General features: G+C 40.5%; 1 protein-coding gene across 1 annotated transcript in view; it reads right to left on the bottom strand.

The window, feature by feature from the left end:
- LOC126162354 (nose resistant to fluoxetine protein 6-like) overlaps nt 1-21,021 on the bottom strand; it is a 346,588-nt gene that overhangs the window by 246,153 nt on the left and 79,414 nt on the right. Inside the window, exon 2 of the mRNA XM_049918807.1 lies at nt 12,173-12,316. Within this exon, the coding sequence (XP_049774764.1) occupies nt 12,173-12,316 (144 nt within the window). The remainder of the gene's footprint in view (nt 1-12,172; nt 12,317-21,021) is intronic.

Genomic DNA, 21,021 nt, shown 5'->3' with positions numbered 1-21,021 from the left:
CTAAAGGACACATGATGTCTTTCTTCAATGATCGCTCGAAGATATCCATCTGTTCGTATTTGTTTATTGCTGTCATTTATTATTCCACACTCTTTGAATCCCGTCTCATCCATAAAAAAATGCAAGATGTTACCTGCGAATCTCGAGCGCTCCATCGTAGAACACATTGAGAGAAGAGTAATCTGACGTGGTGGTCTTATAGATAGCGATCTTGCAATCACTACAAAATGGAAAAAGCAGCTGCAGCAACCCGTTTATTACGCGAGAACTTGTTTTATATCTCCAGAATCTCAAGTTCTTCACACACTTGTTTCCAGATCTTCTAGTCGTCGTTACAATCGCCCCTTTATATCCATCGTACGAACTGCTCGAGGTCTATGTCGATCCCTTGTCTTTCTTGCAAACGACGCACTGTCTGCAGTGTCTTCAAGTAGCTGGAACATACTTCTGAACATTTTTTACTTCAAGAGCCAATTGCAAGTATTATACCGACGGTTTCAAAAATATTTTTACTGGGGACAGGTTCCTTACACAATACAATAAAGAAGTTCATATTAACGTATGTCTGAAAATCCTTAGTTTTCGAGCCATTAATGAAAGTTGTCGTTCAACGGCTTTCCAGGTACAATCCAACTACCTCATTTAGCTACGCATCCTTATGATTCATGGTGTCGTATTGCCAGGGAGACCTGTTCAATCTCGTCATTCGTCAGTCTTCGTGTTCATTGTGTACATGCGCTACAGGCAGTGAGTTAATTGAAAGTGTTTCGTTCAAGCGTGGCAGGATATTCATTTCATGAGCAGGCAGACATGATTTTTACGTACGGCCGTGCGAATGGTAATGGACACGGCGTTTCCTGATCGAAGACAGCTGAGTCATCCAACCTTTGATGATGTGTATCGCTGCGTCGTTGAGCAACTATCCGTAGCACCACAGATTAATTGTCGAGGACTACCACGTGTTGCTCGTGGGCCTGACGAGGAAGAGTACGTTCTATGGGCTGCGGCAGAAGAGCCAGGTATAACTGCAAGACAAGCAGCCCTGACATGTGATACATCTCCAAGTTCATTATAGAGGGTACATCAAGTGTAACTCATGTATCTGTATGATCTTCAGCGTTTGCAAGGCCCTTACGTCTCACCCACCACGGGAGAGCTTTCGCCGATGGTTTGTTGCACAAACTGTCAATCCATTGTTTGTATTTTCAGTTTTTGGAAGAGAGAGACTAACACCAATCAGCACGTAAAGGCCGTTTGCAATCCTCGTTCTATACTACAGGCTAGACATCAGCATCAGTTGAAGATTACAGAGTGGACTGGAATTGTAGGTGACTGTTTAGTAGGGTCATATGTTCTCCCACCACGTCTTATAGGTGCTATCTGCAGCAGCTTCAACGAGAACACCCTCCAAGACCTTCTAGAAGTTGTGCCCATGTAAATAAACATGAAACTTCCTGCAAAATTAAAACTGTGTGCCGGACCGAGACTCGAACTCGAGCCCTCTGTCTTTCGCAGACAAGTACACACAGTTTCAACCTTCCAAGAAGTTTCATATCAGCGCACACTCCGCTGCAGAGTGGAAATTTCATTTTGGAAATTTCCTCGAGGCTGTGGCTAAGTCTTATCTCTGTAATAGGTACCTTTTCTTTCAGAAGTGCTAGTCCTGCAAGCTTCACAGGGCAGTTTATGTAAAGTTTAGAGGGTAGGAGATGAAGCACTAACGGAAGCAAAGCTGTGGAGCACTTGACCGCGAAAGGCAAAGGTCCCGAATTCGATTCTCGGTCCAGCACACAGTTTTAATCTGCCAGAAAGTTTCGGAAGATCGCACACTGCGCTGCAGAGTGAAAATTTCATTCTCGAAGGAGAAACACATGGTTCATGCACACGAAGCTCCAGCACATTTCAGTCCCAGTGCTCGAGAGACACTGTCTGGTATGTACCACGACAGATGAGCAGGTAGAGGACCAGTTCCATGGCCTGCATGTTTCCCCGAGCTCAATCCTTTATATTATTATGCCTGGGAGCACCTTAAAGAAGTGATTTATGCAGAAACTCTTCATCGGTGCGTCATGGAAGTCTGCAAAATCCTTAGAAACTGTCAGGGAATATTTGAAAGAGTGCGACAGTCCATGAATCGACGAGTTCATGAGTGTTTAGAAAGAGGAAAACATTTCGAGTATTTATCACCTAACTTGTCAGCTTTCATTAATAACTCGAAAACCAAGGATTTTCAGGCATGAATTATTTTCTTTTTTTGATATAAGGAACCTATCCTCAAAGTCTGTAAAAGTAGTTTGAAACACCTTTTATATCAAAATCCGAGGACTAAGTATAGAGTAGCACACAACCGGTAGGAAAGGAGCAATAAACGGCAGCAGGAGGACGGCCTGCGCCAATGAATTCTGGTCGTCCTTGACAGAAGTAAAATGGCCTATACTGCAATAATTATGTGTTTCCGGACATATTTTTTGTAATGATTCTTTATTTACGTGACCATTACGGCACTCCAACCCCAGTTCTCGATACCAGTAATATCGTACTACTTTTCTGCGAAGTAACAGACATATTTTTGTCACAATATTCACATTTGGTTTCAGTAATGTATAGGTACTCCGATGTATCGATATATTACAGTGATATGGTTCTTGTGTGTATTCATTTCTGTGAGACTGTCATAATCTTTGACTTACTTGTAACCGTTTTGGCGCGAATGCACGCAGAGCAGTCTTTGTTTCGCTTTGCAGAAGTTAAGTTGTTATTTCGCTTTGTAAAAGAAGAGCCAAGTCTTGTGTTTGGTTAAAGTGAAAATTAAATATATGAAGATTGATACAAAACTGTTTTCTTGATGAGGCGACAATTAAGAAGAAGTATATGTGAATTTACAAGAAGTTTAATAAAAATGTGGATCGTGAACACCAAGTCAAAAATTATTTCTACCATACCATTGTTCTGATCTGAGATTGTTCGATCATTAAGAATTTCCTGAAAAACGCATTTGTTAGGTCTTCAAATATTGCTAAAACACAGATCTGGACCTTCTAGCAGTCAAAGTGGAATCACCCTAGAATCAACAAGATGAGCCGTAACAACTTCGACGAAATTTATGTGGGGATCCATTCAAGATAAGTGCCAAAATTAATGACTTTCTTACAGTGACTTCATTATTTCCATTCTGACGATACTATCCACAGTCAATCACTTTGTTGTTGCCCGATAAAGCGAACATATGCTGCGTGAGCAACATTATTAATCTGATTTCTAACCTACTTTGCAAGTGGTGGTATTGTTAGATTGTATAGAATTTTTCTAGTTCGTACCAGAACTATCTCCTGTAAGAATATGGGAAACCTTTTTAACCCCTTCATAAGTCTTCTGACGTTTTGAGTAAAATTATCATATTAATTTGAAAACGTAGCATCTCGACTCCCCATGCTCGTATTGCACAAGTATCACACAGGGAAGACTATGCTCTTTCCGCGAAACACTATAGAGAAATATTAGAGTTCTGACATTTTAGACTGACTACAGAACAATTCTACTGTACTTCTCACATAAGAACTGCGAGGACAAGATATGAGAAATTTTGGGTCATACGGAGGCATATGGAGAGTCGTTTTTACCTCGTTCCATTTGTAAGTGGAATAGGAAAGGGAATGTGTAGCAAGTAACAAAGACAATGCTGTCCAATCTTTCCAAGATGAATCACAAACACATATACAGCTAATAACGACAATAACAATGTACCGAAAGTCAAGCCATATGAAGTTGTAGGTTCGAAGAACGAAAAAGGGCCTGGGGATGCTAGTGTTTCAGTAGAAATGGTTTTACAATGGAGGCTGCAAAGTTGTTTTCAGAATGTCTGCGGAGTAAGACAGCCTCCAACAGTGAAACAGTTCCGTAATTTTCTTACTTCTAAAAAAGGAGACAGACAAGACTTATAAGACTTCAGACCACTAACTCTCATCCCCTAAAGCGTTAAAAGATTTTCACTAAAATTAATTACAACAGCATAGAAAAAACCATATTTTAATTGCGCATACTAATAAGCTTCATTTAAAAATGAATATAGCACAATGAGCCAATTGCAAGTTATGAATTACATAGTAGAAAGCAGAAAGGAATATGCACTATCACTTTCTTGGTCCACGTACCATCAACAAAGTTGGCTAAATGCCCCGTCCTTCTACATATCATTCTCACTGCGCTCATCTTCACATTTTGGACTTTGGTTCGTTCGATCTGTTTGTTTTTCCGTATTCCCCACAGATTACAGACATTAAGCACTTCATTATTGGCCGAGACATTCTCTTTTTTAATAGTTTTCGCATTGTATGTCTTTAACTCACCGATTGTGTCAATACTTGTAATATGCGCTGATTGTAAACTTTCCTTATCAAATAAATCGAAAGCTTTGTTGTGAAAACGCCTCTTATCTTTTATTCCAGAGGCAGGTATTTGGGCCATTACGTATAAAACGCCATCTTACATCCCATCTCTAATAGCCTCGTCGTCGATGTGACGATAAACTGTAATCTTCATTTCTTCCCGTCATACATCTATCTTATGCATCCCACCATAATAGGTTCACCCTCTAACGCCGCCACACAACTCACTAGTTGTTGCTCTATAAACTTTTTCATCTCTTAATAAATCAGCAACTTAAAAACTGGTTGCCATTACTGAGTTAACATCTGAAAGAAAGATATGGCCAAAACCGGCAATTGATCCGTCCAGCTCTTCCTTCCATGAAAAGTGCCTAAGAAACATAAATTCTACATCACACACATCATCAAATTTACATCCCAAAAGCACAGACTTCACCCAACAACAAAAAATTTCTCTCCCGCACCTCTCGTCGTTTCTTTGAAACATATACATTTACTTCAACTACATTGAACCCGAATTTCCCAAATTACTAAACTAAAAATAAAAAAGACCTAGATTACATGTCGTTGTAAAAAAACTCATATGGGGCTAACACTCAGTCCTAAACCTATCACACAGATCACCTTTCTGTATCACCTTTCAACCCAGTGAGACCTTTCCGTCATTTCAAGCCTACCTGCCATTTTTCTATTATCACTGCTCAGATAAACAGTTTTGAACTTGAGATCACAGTAGGAAAATCAAAATCTGATTTGAGCTGCCAGCCATTTACATAAAACTGCTCGAGAAGGACCCTGCTTTTAAATTCTTCACCTAAAGCTCGACTGAATCCCCATTCACACTAGCTATCACCCCGAGAACCATATTCTTAGACTACCATTTCCAAAAGTGCCTAATACCCAATGATATCTCACTGTTAATTCCGAAATTCCCGTACCCTCAAATTCCCTCTGCAAAACTCTTCATTTTCTTAGGCAGCATGTCAATGTCGTTCTCCAGTTCGTTAACTGTAGATGTAGCCCGTGCGGTCCCATAGACGCCCCAAAGATACAGGTAAACTTCATCCCATTAACTCTGCTGCAGTAGTGTTAGTCAGATCTGCTGACACTCCACTGCACTCACATAATTCCCACCACCCATCCCATTAGACCACCGTACCCACAGCCACGTACAGTTCCTCTTCCACTGCCAAGACACTACTCCTTGCCATAGCCTCTCTCTCTTTCTGTCCTCTTCAGCGTCAAATTTTATGTCCCCATACCTTCTAATCTCTTTTCCGGAAAAACTTTTCGTACTATTTCCTCAGTGCATGAATCCGGTGGTTTGCTTTCCTGATACAAGATGCCCTGTCGAGGCATCGACGAGCCCTCTCCTTTCTCTTTCTTTCCGCCCAGTGTACATGGCTTTGATTCCATGGTATCACCATACCCCCTATTATTTTCATCCAAGTAACTTTCGCATTATAAGTGCATTTCCAAAATAACCCTTTTCTTCAAATGTAACACCACGCTCTTCACCTCACCCTCAAATGAGAATCCAACCATTTATCTCCCAAACGAAATCTTCCCAATTCGAGGTCGTTAGTTCAAAGTTTGCTATGTAACCATGTAAAGTATTTTATCGTAACCTTGGAGCATCGGAAGCGGAAAGTTATCCACATATACTTCAAAATAGGACGCTAATGTTTCCTGATTGTGTCACCTGCTTCAATCACGTAGTGTTCCATGATCAAGTTGCAAGCTTACGGTCGGGACGTCCCTTGATTTGCATTTTTCTCAACAGATGACACTTCACTGACACGTAAGTCATCATTTACACACAAAAAGTAGAAGTTAAATGGCTCCTTATAGTGATTCGTTAAGAAATACATTCACTAGTTATAGGATGTAAGAACACATTTGACCCCACAATCAACTCTTACAGACGCTGTGACTTTTCTCAGTAAAAATATTTCATTGTTGTGAAGTAAACGTGGAATAGACTGATTTCCTATCTTGAACTTTGTGTGTCTGTGTCGTCACCTGAACAATGCAAGAGGTGTAATTATTGAATGCAATTTGATAAAGATGAAGTGCCAAATATCTGAGACTATATAACTGTATTTTAATTAATTTCTATCAAAACCTAAACCGTACAATATGAAGGCTGTCCTGTGAAATTCTGTGCTATGCAGTACAATGAATAGTGCTGCATTGCGTTACGCCAGACAATGTTACTTGCAGTTTCAACACACATGACTAACAGAATAAAAATGCTAAATTAAATTACAAAACGAAATTTGAAGGAATAAGTAACCAAAATTGTTTCTGTGAAAATTCCCTAGAATTTTACGAACGCAGACTGATTAAACAAATTTCCAAACCCTCACTTTGAAATGTAAAGCTGCACTGCGAGAATAAAACTGTCTGCATAAGAACTTTACCTAATCTGACTCTCAGATTAATTTTTAAATACAGCACCTTACTGTAAATTATCTTACCTCGACTCTAATGTAATTGGCTAACGAATATTCATGGCTCATTTGTGGCAACGGTAACTCAGTACTGCTCGAATTGATGCACATGGATATGTAGCGCAGCAGCAAATCAGCTAAATAAAAGAAAAGCATCGAGTGCACTGCAAGGAGTGTAACTATTCTAAGCATATCATGCTTCCCTTTTAAACAACTGTGTTCCTCTCAGTGTAATGTGTAGACACACATAATCAGAAAGATAAGATTGTGTGAGGAGACGGTGGTAGAGTTTTCAGTTTGCTTGACGACTGAAAGGAGACTAACGTTTTTTAAAGAACTATACTGTGAATAACGAAAATCATTCCTTAGCTATTACAATCATCTTCACAAAAATTACCTCTTATTAAAAAGTATGACTCTGTCGTGAAATTAATTGCTGAAATGGTAAAGGAGTGGTAAATCTATAACTCCTGAGTGCAAGTCATGTGAACTGTTAACTTTATGACGTCTGGACAATGAAACTAACCCAAACCAATAAAGAAAATTCCTACTGAAACTTCCCGTTTTCCAAACACGTCATAAAATTACGAGCAAGCAAGAAGTGCAGCTACAACAGTAACAGGAAATCTTCGTTTCTCAAACTAATCTTTAATAAATTATATTTCCAAAATTCAACATCCTCTGTATCTTTATCTCTGTGCTTTGCAAGTTATTTCTACAGCGCACTGTATCGTGACCAACACCCAACTCACAAACTAGCTTCTCTCACAATCAGAATTCTGCAGCAATGGCATTGCTGCTAGCAACCATAGATCACATTGCCTATAGTGAGAACCACTATGGCGTAACGTATCGATTATTGAAAACCCCTGTTTGAAAAAAAAAATCCAGGGTTCAGATGTGAAGTATGACGCGTCGTATGAAAGTAGAGTGTACATCACTTTTCTTGAATACCAAAAATAAGCCAGAAACCTTACAACGTGCCTATACGCATGGAGAGTATCGCTGTAATAATGTGGAGCGTGAAGAGCGAGAAAACCAAGGAAGCGAAAACGGTAAGATTTTCAATTGTGGCGTGAAATAATTTGAAATGAGATGTGCCGCAATGATATTAAAACTAAGCCAGCCGAGATATAAAGAGATACTAGTAGTGTACAAAGAAACTGATGCCAGAATAAGAGGTAGTTTATTAACAAGAATCATCATAGGCCCGGGTATAGCCTCTGACAATGTGAACTGGAATGATGTATTCGAAATCCTGTAACAATTGGGATGAATTACAAAGATAGCAGAAAGGAGAATAGCACCTTACCTAACATGGAAGTTCAAAATGACAAAATAGTAGAAGAATGAAGTAATCCTCCCAGCTATGGGGTAAGATGACGCTGAGTGACTGAAGCAAGGAATATGTCAAACTGGATTTGTAAAGGGAAGAAAACTTCCATCAATAAAACCACTGCAGTGGTATTAAATACTGGCGTGCAACGGAGTAAAAAATGCCTAAAAACGCTTTCGGGGCCCAGCATTGCATGGAAGTGAATCGTCACCATGGTAAAGACAACGAAAAAGAAACTGGAAAATGTTATGCTGTAGGAAGGTGTTAAAACGAAGTGAACAGATAAAGTTAGAAATAAAGAGGTACTACAAAGATACGGAACGAGAAGAAACCCAGATATGCAGATTTACCCTGTACTAAGCACTTCATGGTGACTTGTAGAGTATAGATGTTGATGTAGAAACAGTACTGGTATCAAAAGTAAGAGTAGACAAAAATTATGCCATCTTATAGCTCGTATGTCCTGTAGGCAAATACGTATCATAAACTTCCAGCAACAGTCATACTATCCCTCAAAGCCAGTTTCTATCTGTTACACCGCTCCAGCTAAATACACGTAATAGTTGACCGACTAAAAGCGTTCTACGCACTCGAACAAGAAGCGTATAGAGAGACTGTGGCTACTCCACCCTCGTCAACAGAGCTGAATACCACAGTGGGAATTCCCTTTTCCCTTTCCCTTTTTAATCATGACTCTTCGACTGTTACTCATGAGATTTAGCCCGTGTGACTGATAGACGACGTATCTGCGATGTCCCATCGGGCTGAAAATTCCTTTGGTCTGCGCAAAATTCCGGAGAGGTAATATGTAGCCGCTAAAATGAGATTAGCGGTAGGTTTAACGTAATTACTGGATCTACGAAGCAAAGGAAGTGAAGGCAGTCTGCTTGCTTCCAAGCCAAATCATGCGTGATGACAAAGCAAGGAGGGAGCAGATCAGCACAACCAATGAGGACATTCCTCGCAAAGAGAAGTCTACTAGTATCAAACATAGGCCTTAAGTTGAGGAAGAAACTTCTGAGAATGTACGTTTGGAGTACAACACTGTACAACAGCGGATCATGTACTGTGAGAAAACTAGAAAAGAAAAGAAAGGAAACGTTTGAGATGTGGTGCTATACAAGGATGTTGAAAATTATGTGGACGAATGAAATAAAAGACGAGGAGGTAGTCTGCATAATCGGTGACGAGAGAAGATGTAGAAAACATAAACAAGATGAAAGGACAAGACGATAAGACATGTGTTAAGATATCAGGGAGTAACTTCCACGGTATTTCAAGGAACTGTAGGAGAAGGCAGAGATTGCGATATATCCAACAAATAACTGAAGAAGTCAGGTGCGAGCGCTACTTTGACAAGAGGTCTGTACGAGCTTCCCTCACCGGTTTGAGTCATACTGACAGGAAGGGCAAAGCTCGACGAGGACTTCAACATGCGTAAACAGGAAGACACAGTTGTCAACCTTTTTCGAGAAAATCGAGTTTGAAAATTTTTTGTTTGCTTATGTGCTTCATATGATCGCTAATTTTCAAAGGGTCCGCAACCGAGCGAGTAAGCTCTTAGTTTCGCGACCGCGATGTCTCAGGATCGAATCTAACTGTCGGTACGCCTTTTCTTCCCCACGTAATTCCAGCAACAGATATACGTCGTACCCCATAAAATTGTGTGATGAGCGAGACCCGTTTGTGAACTTACATCAAGTTTGTTTTGCAGTAGACGCATGGAAAGAACCATACACATGCAAAAATTAGGCATTTACTCGTAACACATGTGCTGTATGTTTTACTAATTATTATTTTCCATGTTTATACGGTCAGTAGCATCCTGATTGGTGCAGTTCTCTGTGGGTTGCATATTATACGCATCACAAATGTAGATAAAACAACACATTAAATAACTGTATTGATTTGATTGAAAATCCTTCTGTATCGTCTTAGCAAAAAAATTCCCCTTTTTTTAGGATAAAGATTATGGCAATAATAATCTGTTGTTAGCGAGAATGGAAAACAAAAATAAAAAACGAAAGTACCAGCGGCGAGATTCTATTCAGAGATCTCGCGCTTATGATGTTATTATCTTACGCTCACGGCTACAGACTCCTTGAAAACTAGGGACCATAAAAAGTATCAAAGCACGACAAAAATGTTCAAACTTGATTTTCTAGAAAACGACTGATAGTTACATCAGCCTGATTACATGCACTGAATTCCTAGTTGCGCCCTGCGCATCCTTTCAACATGACTCAAGGTGTGCAAGTGGGGATGGAATTCTTACGATCTCCTTGGGAGATAAAGACGTTGCCAGGGGTTAGGAATTTGAGTCGAGCCGCTTCAAACCAGCCAGAAAACGATGAAAAAAGTACTTCCAGCGACTGTCCCAGAGAAATCGACTCGTATATCTCGTTGTACACATAGCTAGACAACGTTAATGAAAAAGTTAACTACGCTAATCATTAATCCGCAGCTAAAAAAAGTTAACTTCGTTAAAAGTTAAAGCGTTATTTTACAGCAGATTTATTGGCAGTTAAAGTTAACCGTTAACAGTTAACTCGCAATAGTAACTTTTATGTTGTGAGTGTAGTGAAATGAGCAACTGAGTAAACTTTTTACCGTTGCTTGGATAAAAAATACTTTGGTTGGGAAAGTTCAGGAAGCTCATGAAAGAAAAATACAAAAACTGTTTAATCATTTAGTTTAATAATTATTCAGTTATCAGTGTTAAATCATAGGACAATCAAAATACAGGAGAATCAGACAGTATCTGACATAAGGTGCATATTCCCCTTCATGAACATCAACACGTTAAACTTGTCTTCCAAGAGCTAGACTAGTTTAGGAAGAAAAAAAATTTTCCCCACTGAAAAAAGTCGTTTGACTACAGGACTCGAGATTATAGGGGAATCATATTTAATAAAATAATTTACTAGAACCTATACCCTCAAGAAATACCGCGTCGTTGAATGAGTCCTTTGGTGTCCAGTCCAGCCACGTTTTCACAAGACTCTGGACTTCACTTTCTACAGACATGTCACTACTATGATTCTCAAACTAATGGCTCTGAGCACTATTGGACTTAACTGCTTAGGTCATGAGTCGCCTAGAACTAGAACTACTTAAACCTAACTAACCTAAGGACATCACACACATCCATGCCCGAGGCAGGATTCGAACCTGCGACCGTAGCGGTCACGTGGTTCCAAACTGTAGCGACTAGGATTCTCTTTAAATTGTTGTTAAAACTAGAATCCGATTACATGATTTAGTTTCTGTAGACAATCCACTAACAAAAGGTGTTGCTTAATGTGAACTCAGTAAACAAACATCGATAAACAACCAACGCCTAGTTAATCTCGCTCTAACTCGATTGTTTACATCAAATGTGAGCACCCCTGCTTAGCCACACACTTACATGACCCTACCCCGTCACATCATGATACCCGCGGGCAATGAGGCGTCATTTTTGTCATAAATATTAGGCACCTAATTAGCAATGAATGGACTCAAAGAAAGTTAAACGAAACCTAAACGTTTCTGAAATTAAGTTAAAAGTTAATACGTTATTCAAAAGGTTAACATCGTTGATTAACCATTAACAGATTAATCATCTTGTGCCCAGCTATGTTGTACATCAGAAAAATATCTTGTGTTTTTAAAATATTGTGATCAAAGACAGTAGAGGTCAGTTGGTACGTTTCGTCCACGTGTCAGTTACAACCTTGGAGCACAGGATTTAGTAACAGACAACCGGATCACACGGGCGAGAAGTATTTTGGTACTGGAGAGCTGACCTTTACGTAAATTCGCGTAACGTCTGGATTTCCGTAAATCTGTACAGGTAATCTACAAGGTCGCCACGTTCGCGAATGCAACCCACACAGGTCTGGCCGAGCGCAGTAACAAAGCCGGCAGTAGCGGGACCAGGTGGCGTGTTTCGGCGAAGGCCGGCGACACATGTGTCTGTCTGTGTCTGTCTGCCGCAGTGCGCTGTATGTACTCACTCTGGACGGCCCACAGCGTGAAGTTTTGCAGCGACTGCAGGAAGGCGGCGCTGTCGTCGCCGCAGGCCGTGCCCGCCTCGAGGCGCGCCGCCGCCAGCGCCACCAGCCGCACCACGTCCGGCAGCCCGGCAGACGCCTCCAGCTCTGCAACACCGAAGCACACGTCTCACACCTCACACTAACCTCTGCCCACTCCGTCCGTTCTAAAACGGCACAATGACGGTCCGACAACTACGAATCCCATTTCGTAAATATCACCTTTTCAATCAGTAATGTAACGGGTGGTGATAGTTAAAGCGCAGTTATTCACAGAGGTCCAGCGTGAGCTGTAATTATCGCATGGCAGCGAATCTTGGCAGATATTTTATGTTGTTGTTGTTGTTGTTGTTGTTCTTGTGGTCTTCAATCCTGAGGCTGGTTTGATGCAGCTCTCCATGCTACTCTATCCTGTGCAAGCTTCTTCATCTCCAAGTACTTACTGCAACCTACATCCTTCTGAATCTTAGTGTATTCATCTCTTGGTCTCCCTCTACAATTTTTATCCTCCACACTGCCCTCCAATGCTAAATTTGTGATCCCTTGTTGCCTCAGAACGTGTCCTACCAACCGGGCCCTTCATCTTGTCAAGTTGTGCCACAAACTCCTCTTCTCCTCAATTTTATTCAATACTTCCTCATTAGTTATGTGATCTACCCATCTAATCTTCAGCATTCTTCTGTAGCGCCACATTTCGAAAGCTTCTATTTTCTTCTTCTCCAAACTATTTATCGTCCATGTTGCACTTCCATACATGGCTACACTCCATACAAATACTTTCAGAAACGACTTCCTCACGCTTAAATCTCTAATCGATGTTCACAAATTTCTCTTCTTCAGAAACGCTATCCTTGCCATTGCCAGTCTACATTTTGTATCCTCTCTACTTTGACCATCATCAGTTATTTTGCTCCCCAAATAGCAAAACTCCTTTACTACTTTAAGCGTCTCATTTCCTAATCTAATTCCCTCAGCATCACCTGGCTTAATTAGACTATATTCCATTACCCTCGTTTTGCTTTTGTTGATGTTCATCTTATATCTTCCTTTCAAGACACTGTCAATTCCGTTCAACTGCTCTTCCAAGTCCTTTGATCTCTCTGACAGAATTACAATGTCATCGGCGAACCCCAAAGCTTTTAGTTCTTCTCCATGGATTTTAATACCTACTCCGAATATTTCTTTTGTTTCCTTTACTGCTTGCTCAATATACAGATTGAATAACATCGGAGAGAGGCAACAACCCTGTCTCACTCCCTTCCCAACCACTGCCTCCCTTTCGTGCCCCTCGACTCTTATAACTACCATCTGGTTTCTGTGCAAATTGTAAATAGCCTTTCGCTCCCTGTATTTTACCCCTCCCACTTCAGAATTTGAAAGAGAGTATTCCAGACAACATTGTCAAAAGCTTTCTCTAAGTCTAGAAATGCTACAAATGTAGGTTTGCCTTTCCTTAATCTATTTTCTAAGACAAGTCGTAGGGTCAGTATTGCCTCACGTGTTCCAACATTTCTACGGAATCCAAGCTGATCTTCCCCGAGGTCGGCTTCTACCAGTTTTTCCATTCGTCTGTAGAGAATTCGCGTTAGTATTTTGCAGCCGTGACTTATTAAACTGATAGTTCGGTAATTTTCACATCTGTCAACACCTGCTTTCTTTGGAATTGAAATTATTATATTCTTCTTGAAGTCTGAGGGTATTTCGCCTGTCTCATACATCTTGCTCACCCGATGGTAGAGTTCTGTCAGGACTGGCTCTCCCAAGGGTGTCAGTAGTTCCAATGGAATGTTGTCTACTCCCAGGGCCTTGTTTCGACTCTGGTCTTTCAGTGCTCTGTCAGACTCTTCACGCAGTATCGTATCTCCCATTTCATCTTCATCTACATCCTCTTCCATTTCCATAATATTGTCCTGTGCTAGAAAAAAAATGTTGTTTCCGTTTCTAATTGATTAGTTATGGGATGTGGGCAGAAAAGGTCAAACAAGTGAAAAAGGCATAATGTTGATTTTATTATTAAATTCTACGAACACAAATTGTCGTGACGAGACTTTGACAAGCTGTTGTACAGCTCCAGATTTGTAGCTCGTGCCCAAATTTCGAACTAATTTTTTGCAACGTAAATCGGTTCCACGTCAACGCATTAGAGTGTCTACCAAGTTTCGCTGCCATACAATTATTATGGCCCGCCCTGGACCTCCTCGAGTAGCCAGAAAAACTACCCGGTACTTCTCTATCAGTATTTTCGGCAGTGCTGTCAGGTGTGAATAGGCTATTAACCTATTAACCATCAGTTTAACAAGTCGTGGTTGCAAAATATTAACACTAATTATTCACAGAAGGATGCAAAAATTGGGAGGAATCTGTCTTAGAGAAGATCAATTTTTGGTTCAGGAAAAATGTTGCAACAAGCAAGACAACTGACCCCATGTCTTATCTTAGAAGACAGGTGCAGAAAGACAAACCTACATTTAAACCTAATAGCACTCATACATTTAGAGAAAGCTTTTGACAATGTTGATTGGAATACACGCATTGAAATTTTGAAGGTAGCAGGGATACAATACAGGGAGTGAGTGGTTATTCACAACTTGTACGGAAAACAGACCACATTTTAAGTGCCCAAAGACATTAGGGGTCGCAATAGTTGTGAAGGGAGCGAGTTAATGCTGTAGCCTACTCCAGGCATTATTCAATTTGCAAATTAACCAAGCTGTCAAGGAAAGCAAGGTGAAATTTGGAAAGAGAATTAAAATTCAGGGGGAAGAAGCAAAAACTTTGAGGTTTGCCGAGGAAACTGTAACTCTGTCAGAGAAGGCAAACAACTAGGAAGAGCAGTTTTATGGAATGGCTAATTTTATGGCAGAGACAAGGTAGCGCCTCTGGGCCGGCAACCCATATTACACCACAGAGGACGAGGTTGTCTATGTCCAAGGCGTACCAAAAGCGCCATGGTAAACATACAAGATGACGGAAGCAGACGTTCCGAGCACTACTTCCTGCAGCGGGAGCTAGAGCCACGGCCTGCAGGAAGTATGACCACGCGAAAACCTGACTGGCTGGAGAAAGCGATTTAGGGGCTAGAACCAGCTCCAAAGTTCAGTTCACTCTGGATGCCGACCTCGTGTACTTCGACTGCTGAAGATTACGTGTTCGTCTCTGAATCGGACTTTTATTCGTTTGTTGTTCAGTCATCAACCTTGTGAACTTACCTCAATAACAGTTGTGTTTGTGAAAAATTGCGAATTGTCAGTCACAACAGGTAATGACTCGAAAAAAGATTATAACATGAGCATCAACTAAATTAGGACAAGGGCAATAGAATGTAGACGAGTTGAATCAGGCGAAGCTGAGTGAATTAGATTAGGAAACGACACACTGAAAGTAATACATGACTTTAGCTACACAGGCAGCAAAGCAACTGACGATGACCAAAGCAAAGGCCATACAAAATGCAGACTCGCGACAGTAACAAAAGCAGTTTGAAAAAGGAGACTTTGTTAACATCTGATAGAAAATTAAGCGCTTGCAGGTCTTTTCATAAAGTATTTGTCTGAAGTGTAGCCTTGCATGGAGTTAAATCCCCCTTCCACACGCCTTAGGTGGGGCTGCCTGCCCTCAGGCACTAGAACAACTGCGAGATACCACTCAGCTGAGCGGGTTCCAAGTCTCTGACAGGTACAGCTTTAACATGCACAGAAAATATACGTGGGTGGCACCGAGAATGTAGCCGAACTGGAGGGGGTGGGGGGATAGTCTGAGGTGACCATTTGGCTTTTATTCACGCACATGTCACCGTTCCACAGGTCCTTGATCATGCCACAGCAGGGCATGAAACAGGAGGGCTGAGAAAGCATTAACATCCTTTGCTGCTTGGGGTTACGTTCAAATTTCGTCGAATGGTTTTTAATGGTCCCAAGTGGTTCCACCCTGTACACCACAGCAAAAATTGCTGTTACACTACACTCCGATGGGATTAAATCATGTTCGGTGCAGCCCTACGATGTCCTTAGAGGATGGTTGAATCGTCCACATTACGACAAATCAGTAATTTTCTCCTTTTTCTTTTTTGTTTTAGTAATCCTATTTTATTTTAGAGCAGGTACTGACTATAAATGTCTTATTTGTGATGTAGAAAAAAGCCCTTTATATGAGAAATATAGTCATAATGTGTAAAATCTGGAGTAAGCAGTTCAGAAAACGTTATCGTTGTAAAACAATGTCCGTCTTTGACATACTTCACTTATTACTTCTCACTTCACTTTTATTCCTCCTAGCTGAGATTTCTTAAGACTTAGGTATCAATGTTAAGTTTCGTTCAATAAGAATAATACACATTTTATTTAAGCCTTGTCTCATGCTATTTTATTTTGTACAACTAATAGCCTTGGTACATATTGACATGTTTTACAGTAGAGGTGCGGGTAAGTTTGATTGTATGAAGGCGAATAATCGGCTTGCATGGCGTCTGTTTAGTCACCCTTAAGGCTACCTCACTGAGGTCGCTACGAACTGTGGTAATTGTTCAGAACCTGCTTGCTTTTTAATTTTCGAAGTCCTATTTGCTAGTGCGGACAATACTGGCGCACTTGAGAGATTCGAAGCTGACACGGTCGTGAAAATAAGAAACCAAGCCAATTGTTGTCGAAGTACGTAATATTTAGTGCAAATTAATATTTCCATTCGTCGTCAGTTCGACTATCCAATTAGGACTAGTAAAATAGATGATTAATATGCTGCATATGTAATTTTATTTCAAAATATGTACGTTTTAATGACTGTCTGCTACTTTTCATGTGCGATGTCGAAAAACCAGTTTATGATTTTTTGAATGACTAAAAACCTTTTGTATAAATGAAAAGAATTTATGCCTCAAAACCGGTAGAATCAAATGAACAGGTATAAAACAGCAAGATATCAAATGAAACTGGTAAATTCCTACATAGACATAATTGATAACGACTACAACACGAGGTAAGGCACTATCACATTCATTCCTCACAATTCTGCTTTCTGTAGCTGGAAAATTGTTTATGTGAGGCTTCTAAATTAAAATAAAAAGTAGTCATTTGAAAACTTCGCAGTTCTATGTAATTGCAAGCTTTGGTAGAATAGCTAAAAGAAGGCATATAAGCATAAGTAGACGTGCGCAGCTTGTAGCAGCGATTAGCATTTGTTTTCCAAAGAAAGTCTGCTTAGCTGCGATCATGGAGGTAAGAATAGAGGGAGACGCCGTGACGTCACAGCTGCGAAGCTATGTGAAGCCGAGGGTAGCCATCTCAATCCGACCAAAACATTGCTGCTGTAAGCTTGTGTGCATAGGCTTGTCGCTCGCTTTTGGAAGGATTTTGCGCTATTATGGTGACTTGTGTGGTGTTCGGATGTACGAATCGTTCTGATTGTGACGCGAAATCGAAGGGAATAACATTTCATGTGTAAGTTGTCTCGTTAAGTGTGATTTTACAACTTCATTGTGAATGAACGTGTACTACATCGGTACTTGTACTATAGCGTGTTTTTCTCCTGTATGATTTTAGATTTCCTAAAAATGAAAGTCGGAAAGCTCTGTGGGAGAATGCCGTGAGGAGGAAGAATTGGCGTGCGTCTAAATGGAGCACTATATGTTCTCAGCATTTCCGAAAAGAGGACATAGACCGAACTTCCCTTTCAACAGTAAGGCTCCGAGAAAATGCTGTACCATCAGTTTTCCCTACACACCCAAAACATTTGCAAAAGGTATGTTAATTCAAAGAACTAAATTCTTAGTTTTCAAGTTCACGTTTCTGTATAATATGTACGTATCGTCGATAATCGAAGTGTTGAGTAACTCACTTTGTCTTCATCATGTACCAAATTAAAAGCTAACACTACATTAACTGGCGTAAAGTATAGGCCTAAACAGGACACTGTGTAGATTTGCCATTCTATGTACCGTATTTCAGTAAATATTGGTGGTAATGAACAGTGTTTCCCAATAGTGTAACGTAACTGAAATGTTCCAGTACGTATTACAAACAAGATGTATTTATGGGGCTTTGGAGGGAGGGTATAGCTAACTTAGTTTCCAGTTTCTATTATTTAGTTTGTGATACACGTTTATTACTGAATTAACAAAACTGTATCGTTTACGTTGAAGACTAGCTATTCGTAATATTACATTAAAAACTATTTTTAATCAGAAGAAACGCGGAATTTCGCCTTTACGAGATTTTATTTTAAACAAAAACTTTGAAACAACCAATCTGATAACGTTACATGCGTCTATAGTGCAATTAGCGACTGTAATACACGCAGCGCTATAGCACACTGGCAATGTTTTGGTCAGTGTGTCATGGCAGCGAGCCACGCCCCCACGGTTCAAAACGTAGTACGGCTGGGATACGTAGCGCCATCTCCCCTTATTCTTACCTCCATGGCTGCGATGATACACTGTGCGCAAATATCATCTCTGAGTGGTTTATCGGCGCACTGCATTACGATAAGTAACAGATTGTACAAACTGTATTGCCCGTTAATATGGTGATAACCCGTGAGCAACTTAGAATGATGGCTTACAGACATGTGTTTGTCATGTTTACCTACTTAGGACTGCCTTAACAAATATGATTTAATAATGGTCTAACAACTTTTAGCATTGTTTTTGATAATGACGTAAAAGCCGAAATCTAGGTAGTACAAAAGATAAATATAATAACAGCGGCTTACTCTGTCAAAAAAATGAGTCTAATTAGATACCAGAAGGCGAATTCGACTCTGAAAATTTAAATAACTCGGTATCTGGACAACTGACATTGCGTGGCGGTCTGCAGACGAGAATCTTGCTGTGGATGTTATTGTTGAAACTTAAACTGTTGCCACAAAACCATATGACAAGGAATATGGGGTCAGAGCTATCTTTTGCTGTCATTCCGGTAGACAACAGTCTACTCAGATACAAACGATTTCAGACGTCCACCTTTATGACAAGCAGCAATGATGGTAGTGACAAAACGTACAACAGTTGCGATGCGAGTTATTTCTCGCGGTTTCATGTAAAGTTTTGTTGCCGCGCAATCTCACAAGGCGGAGACGTCGCGCTGACGCAAGGGCTGACGCGGCCGCTGTGATACACTCGACACGCATGCGCTGTCCGCCTTGCAGCAATAAAATAAAACTGACGGAAACCCAAAGGGTTACCGTCCTCCCCATTATGACTCAATACACTGAGCTTGATATCTTACACATGCTATGGCACGTTACTAAAACAACAGATCACAAGAATGGGTGGAGGCAATTTAATTCTAATTCTGTTACTTGGTGGAATACCCCACTACCAAAAAGATTAAAGGACAGTTTTCGCACAGAGATCTTAAAAAAATACTTTCAACCAGTACAAAATTAGAAAATAAACAACGGGCTCAGAAGTTATAATCCTTTATATGAGGTTATATTCATTTATTGTTCAGTTACGCACCTCTGAATGCTTTCAAATAATGGCTGAACCAAGGCAAAATAAGTCAACAGGTATTGTCTTACTTTTATGAAATTAATAACGCCCTAGGTTGCCTCTGAGATGCTTTACCTATGTTCTACTTCATGAATGTCCGCCCTGGTAGCTGAGTGGTCAGCGTTACGAAATGTCATACCTAACGGACCGGAGTCGATTCCCGGCTGGGTCGGAAACTTTTCCCCGCTCAGGGACTGCGTGTTGTGTTGTCCTTCTGATCATCATTTCATCCTTATCGACACCCAAGTCGCCGCAGTGGCGTCAAATCTAAAGACTTGCACCAGGCGAACGGTCTACCCGACGGGAGGCCCTAGCCACACGGCATTTCAATTTACTAAATGAATATTATTTTATGAAATTAATAATGCCCTAGGTTGCCTCTGAGATGCTTTACCTATGTTCTACTTCATGAATGTCCGCCGTGGTAGCTGAGTGGTCAGCTAGTTGACGGCTAGTTGCTGTTATTCACCAGGTACATACTTGTGACGAGGAAGGATAGATATACGACCACTGTAATTTTTAGAATAAGTTTGTAAAAGGGAACCGGGGTCAAACGACACGGCCCAAACAAATATTTAGGTGCAAATTGGACGAGAGTGTGGATTATTTGGAAGGGATGAATGGATCGACCTGCCATAAGGAATGGAATTTAATCGAATGAACATGAAAACGGGTGTATAAAAGTTTTTATGCAATGAGTATGTAATAAAACAGATACAGTCTCGTGTACAATAAGTAACGTTATCTATCTATGTTACCTAAAATATAAACACTAGCGGTCTCAGAGGTCTGAATGAATAACCAATGGGTTAAAAAACGCCCATAAGGATCTACAGACGATTGTTGAAAATAAGGTGGACTGGTAAGTTAAGAAATAACAAGATTTTGCGCAGAGTCGGAGAGGAAAGGAATACGTGGAAAACACTGACAAGGAGAAGGGACATGACGATAGGACATGTGTTAAGACACCAGGGAATAATTTCTATGGTACCAGAGGGAGCTGTAACGGCAAAAAATATAGAGGAAGTTAGGGATGGGAATATATACAGCAGATAACTGAGGACGTACATCTACAGCTACATCTACATGGATACTCTGCAAATCACATTTAAGTGCCTGGTAGAGGGTTCATCGAACCACCTTCACAATTCTCTATTATTCCAGTCTCGTATAGCGGGCGGAAACAATGAACACCTATATCTTTCCGTACGTAGATTGCAAGTATTACTCTGTGATGAAGAGGTTGTCACAGGAGAGTAATTCTTGGAAGTTCGCATCAAATTAGTCCGAAGACTGATGACTCAAAAAAAAAAAATCTAAGTTTAACTGT

Source organism: Schistocerca cancellata, chromosome 2 (genome assembly GCF_023864275.1).
Source record: "Schistocerca cancellata isolate TAMUIC-IGC-003103 chromosome 2, iqSchCanc2.1, whole genome shotgun sequence".
Taxonomy (NCBI): domain Eukaryota; kingdom Metazoa; phylum Arthropoda; class Insecta; order Orthoptera; family Acrididae; genus Schistocerca; species Schistocerca cancellata.
The sequence above is the reverse complement of the archived record's forward strand: the minus strand, read 5'-3'. Positions and strand labels throughout refer to the sequence as shown.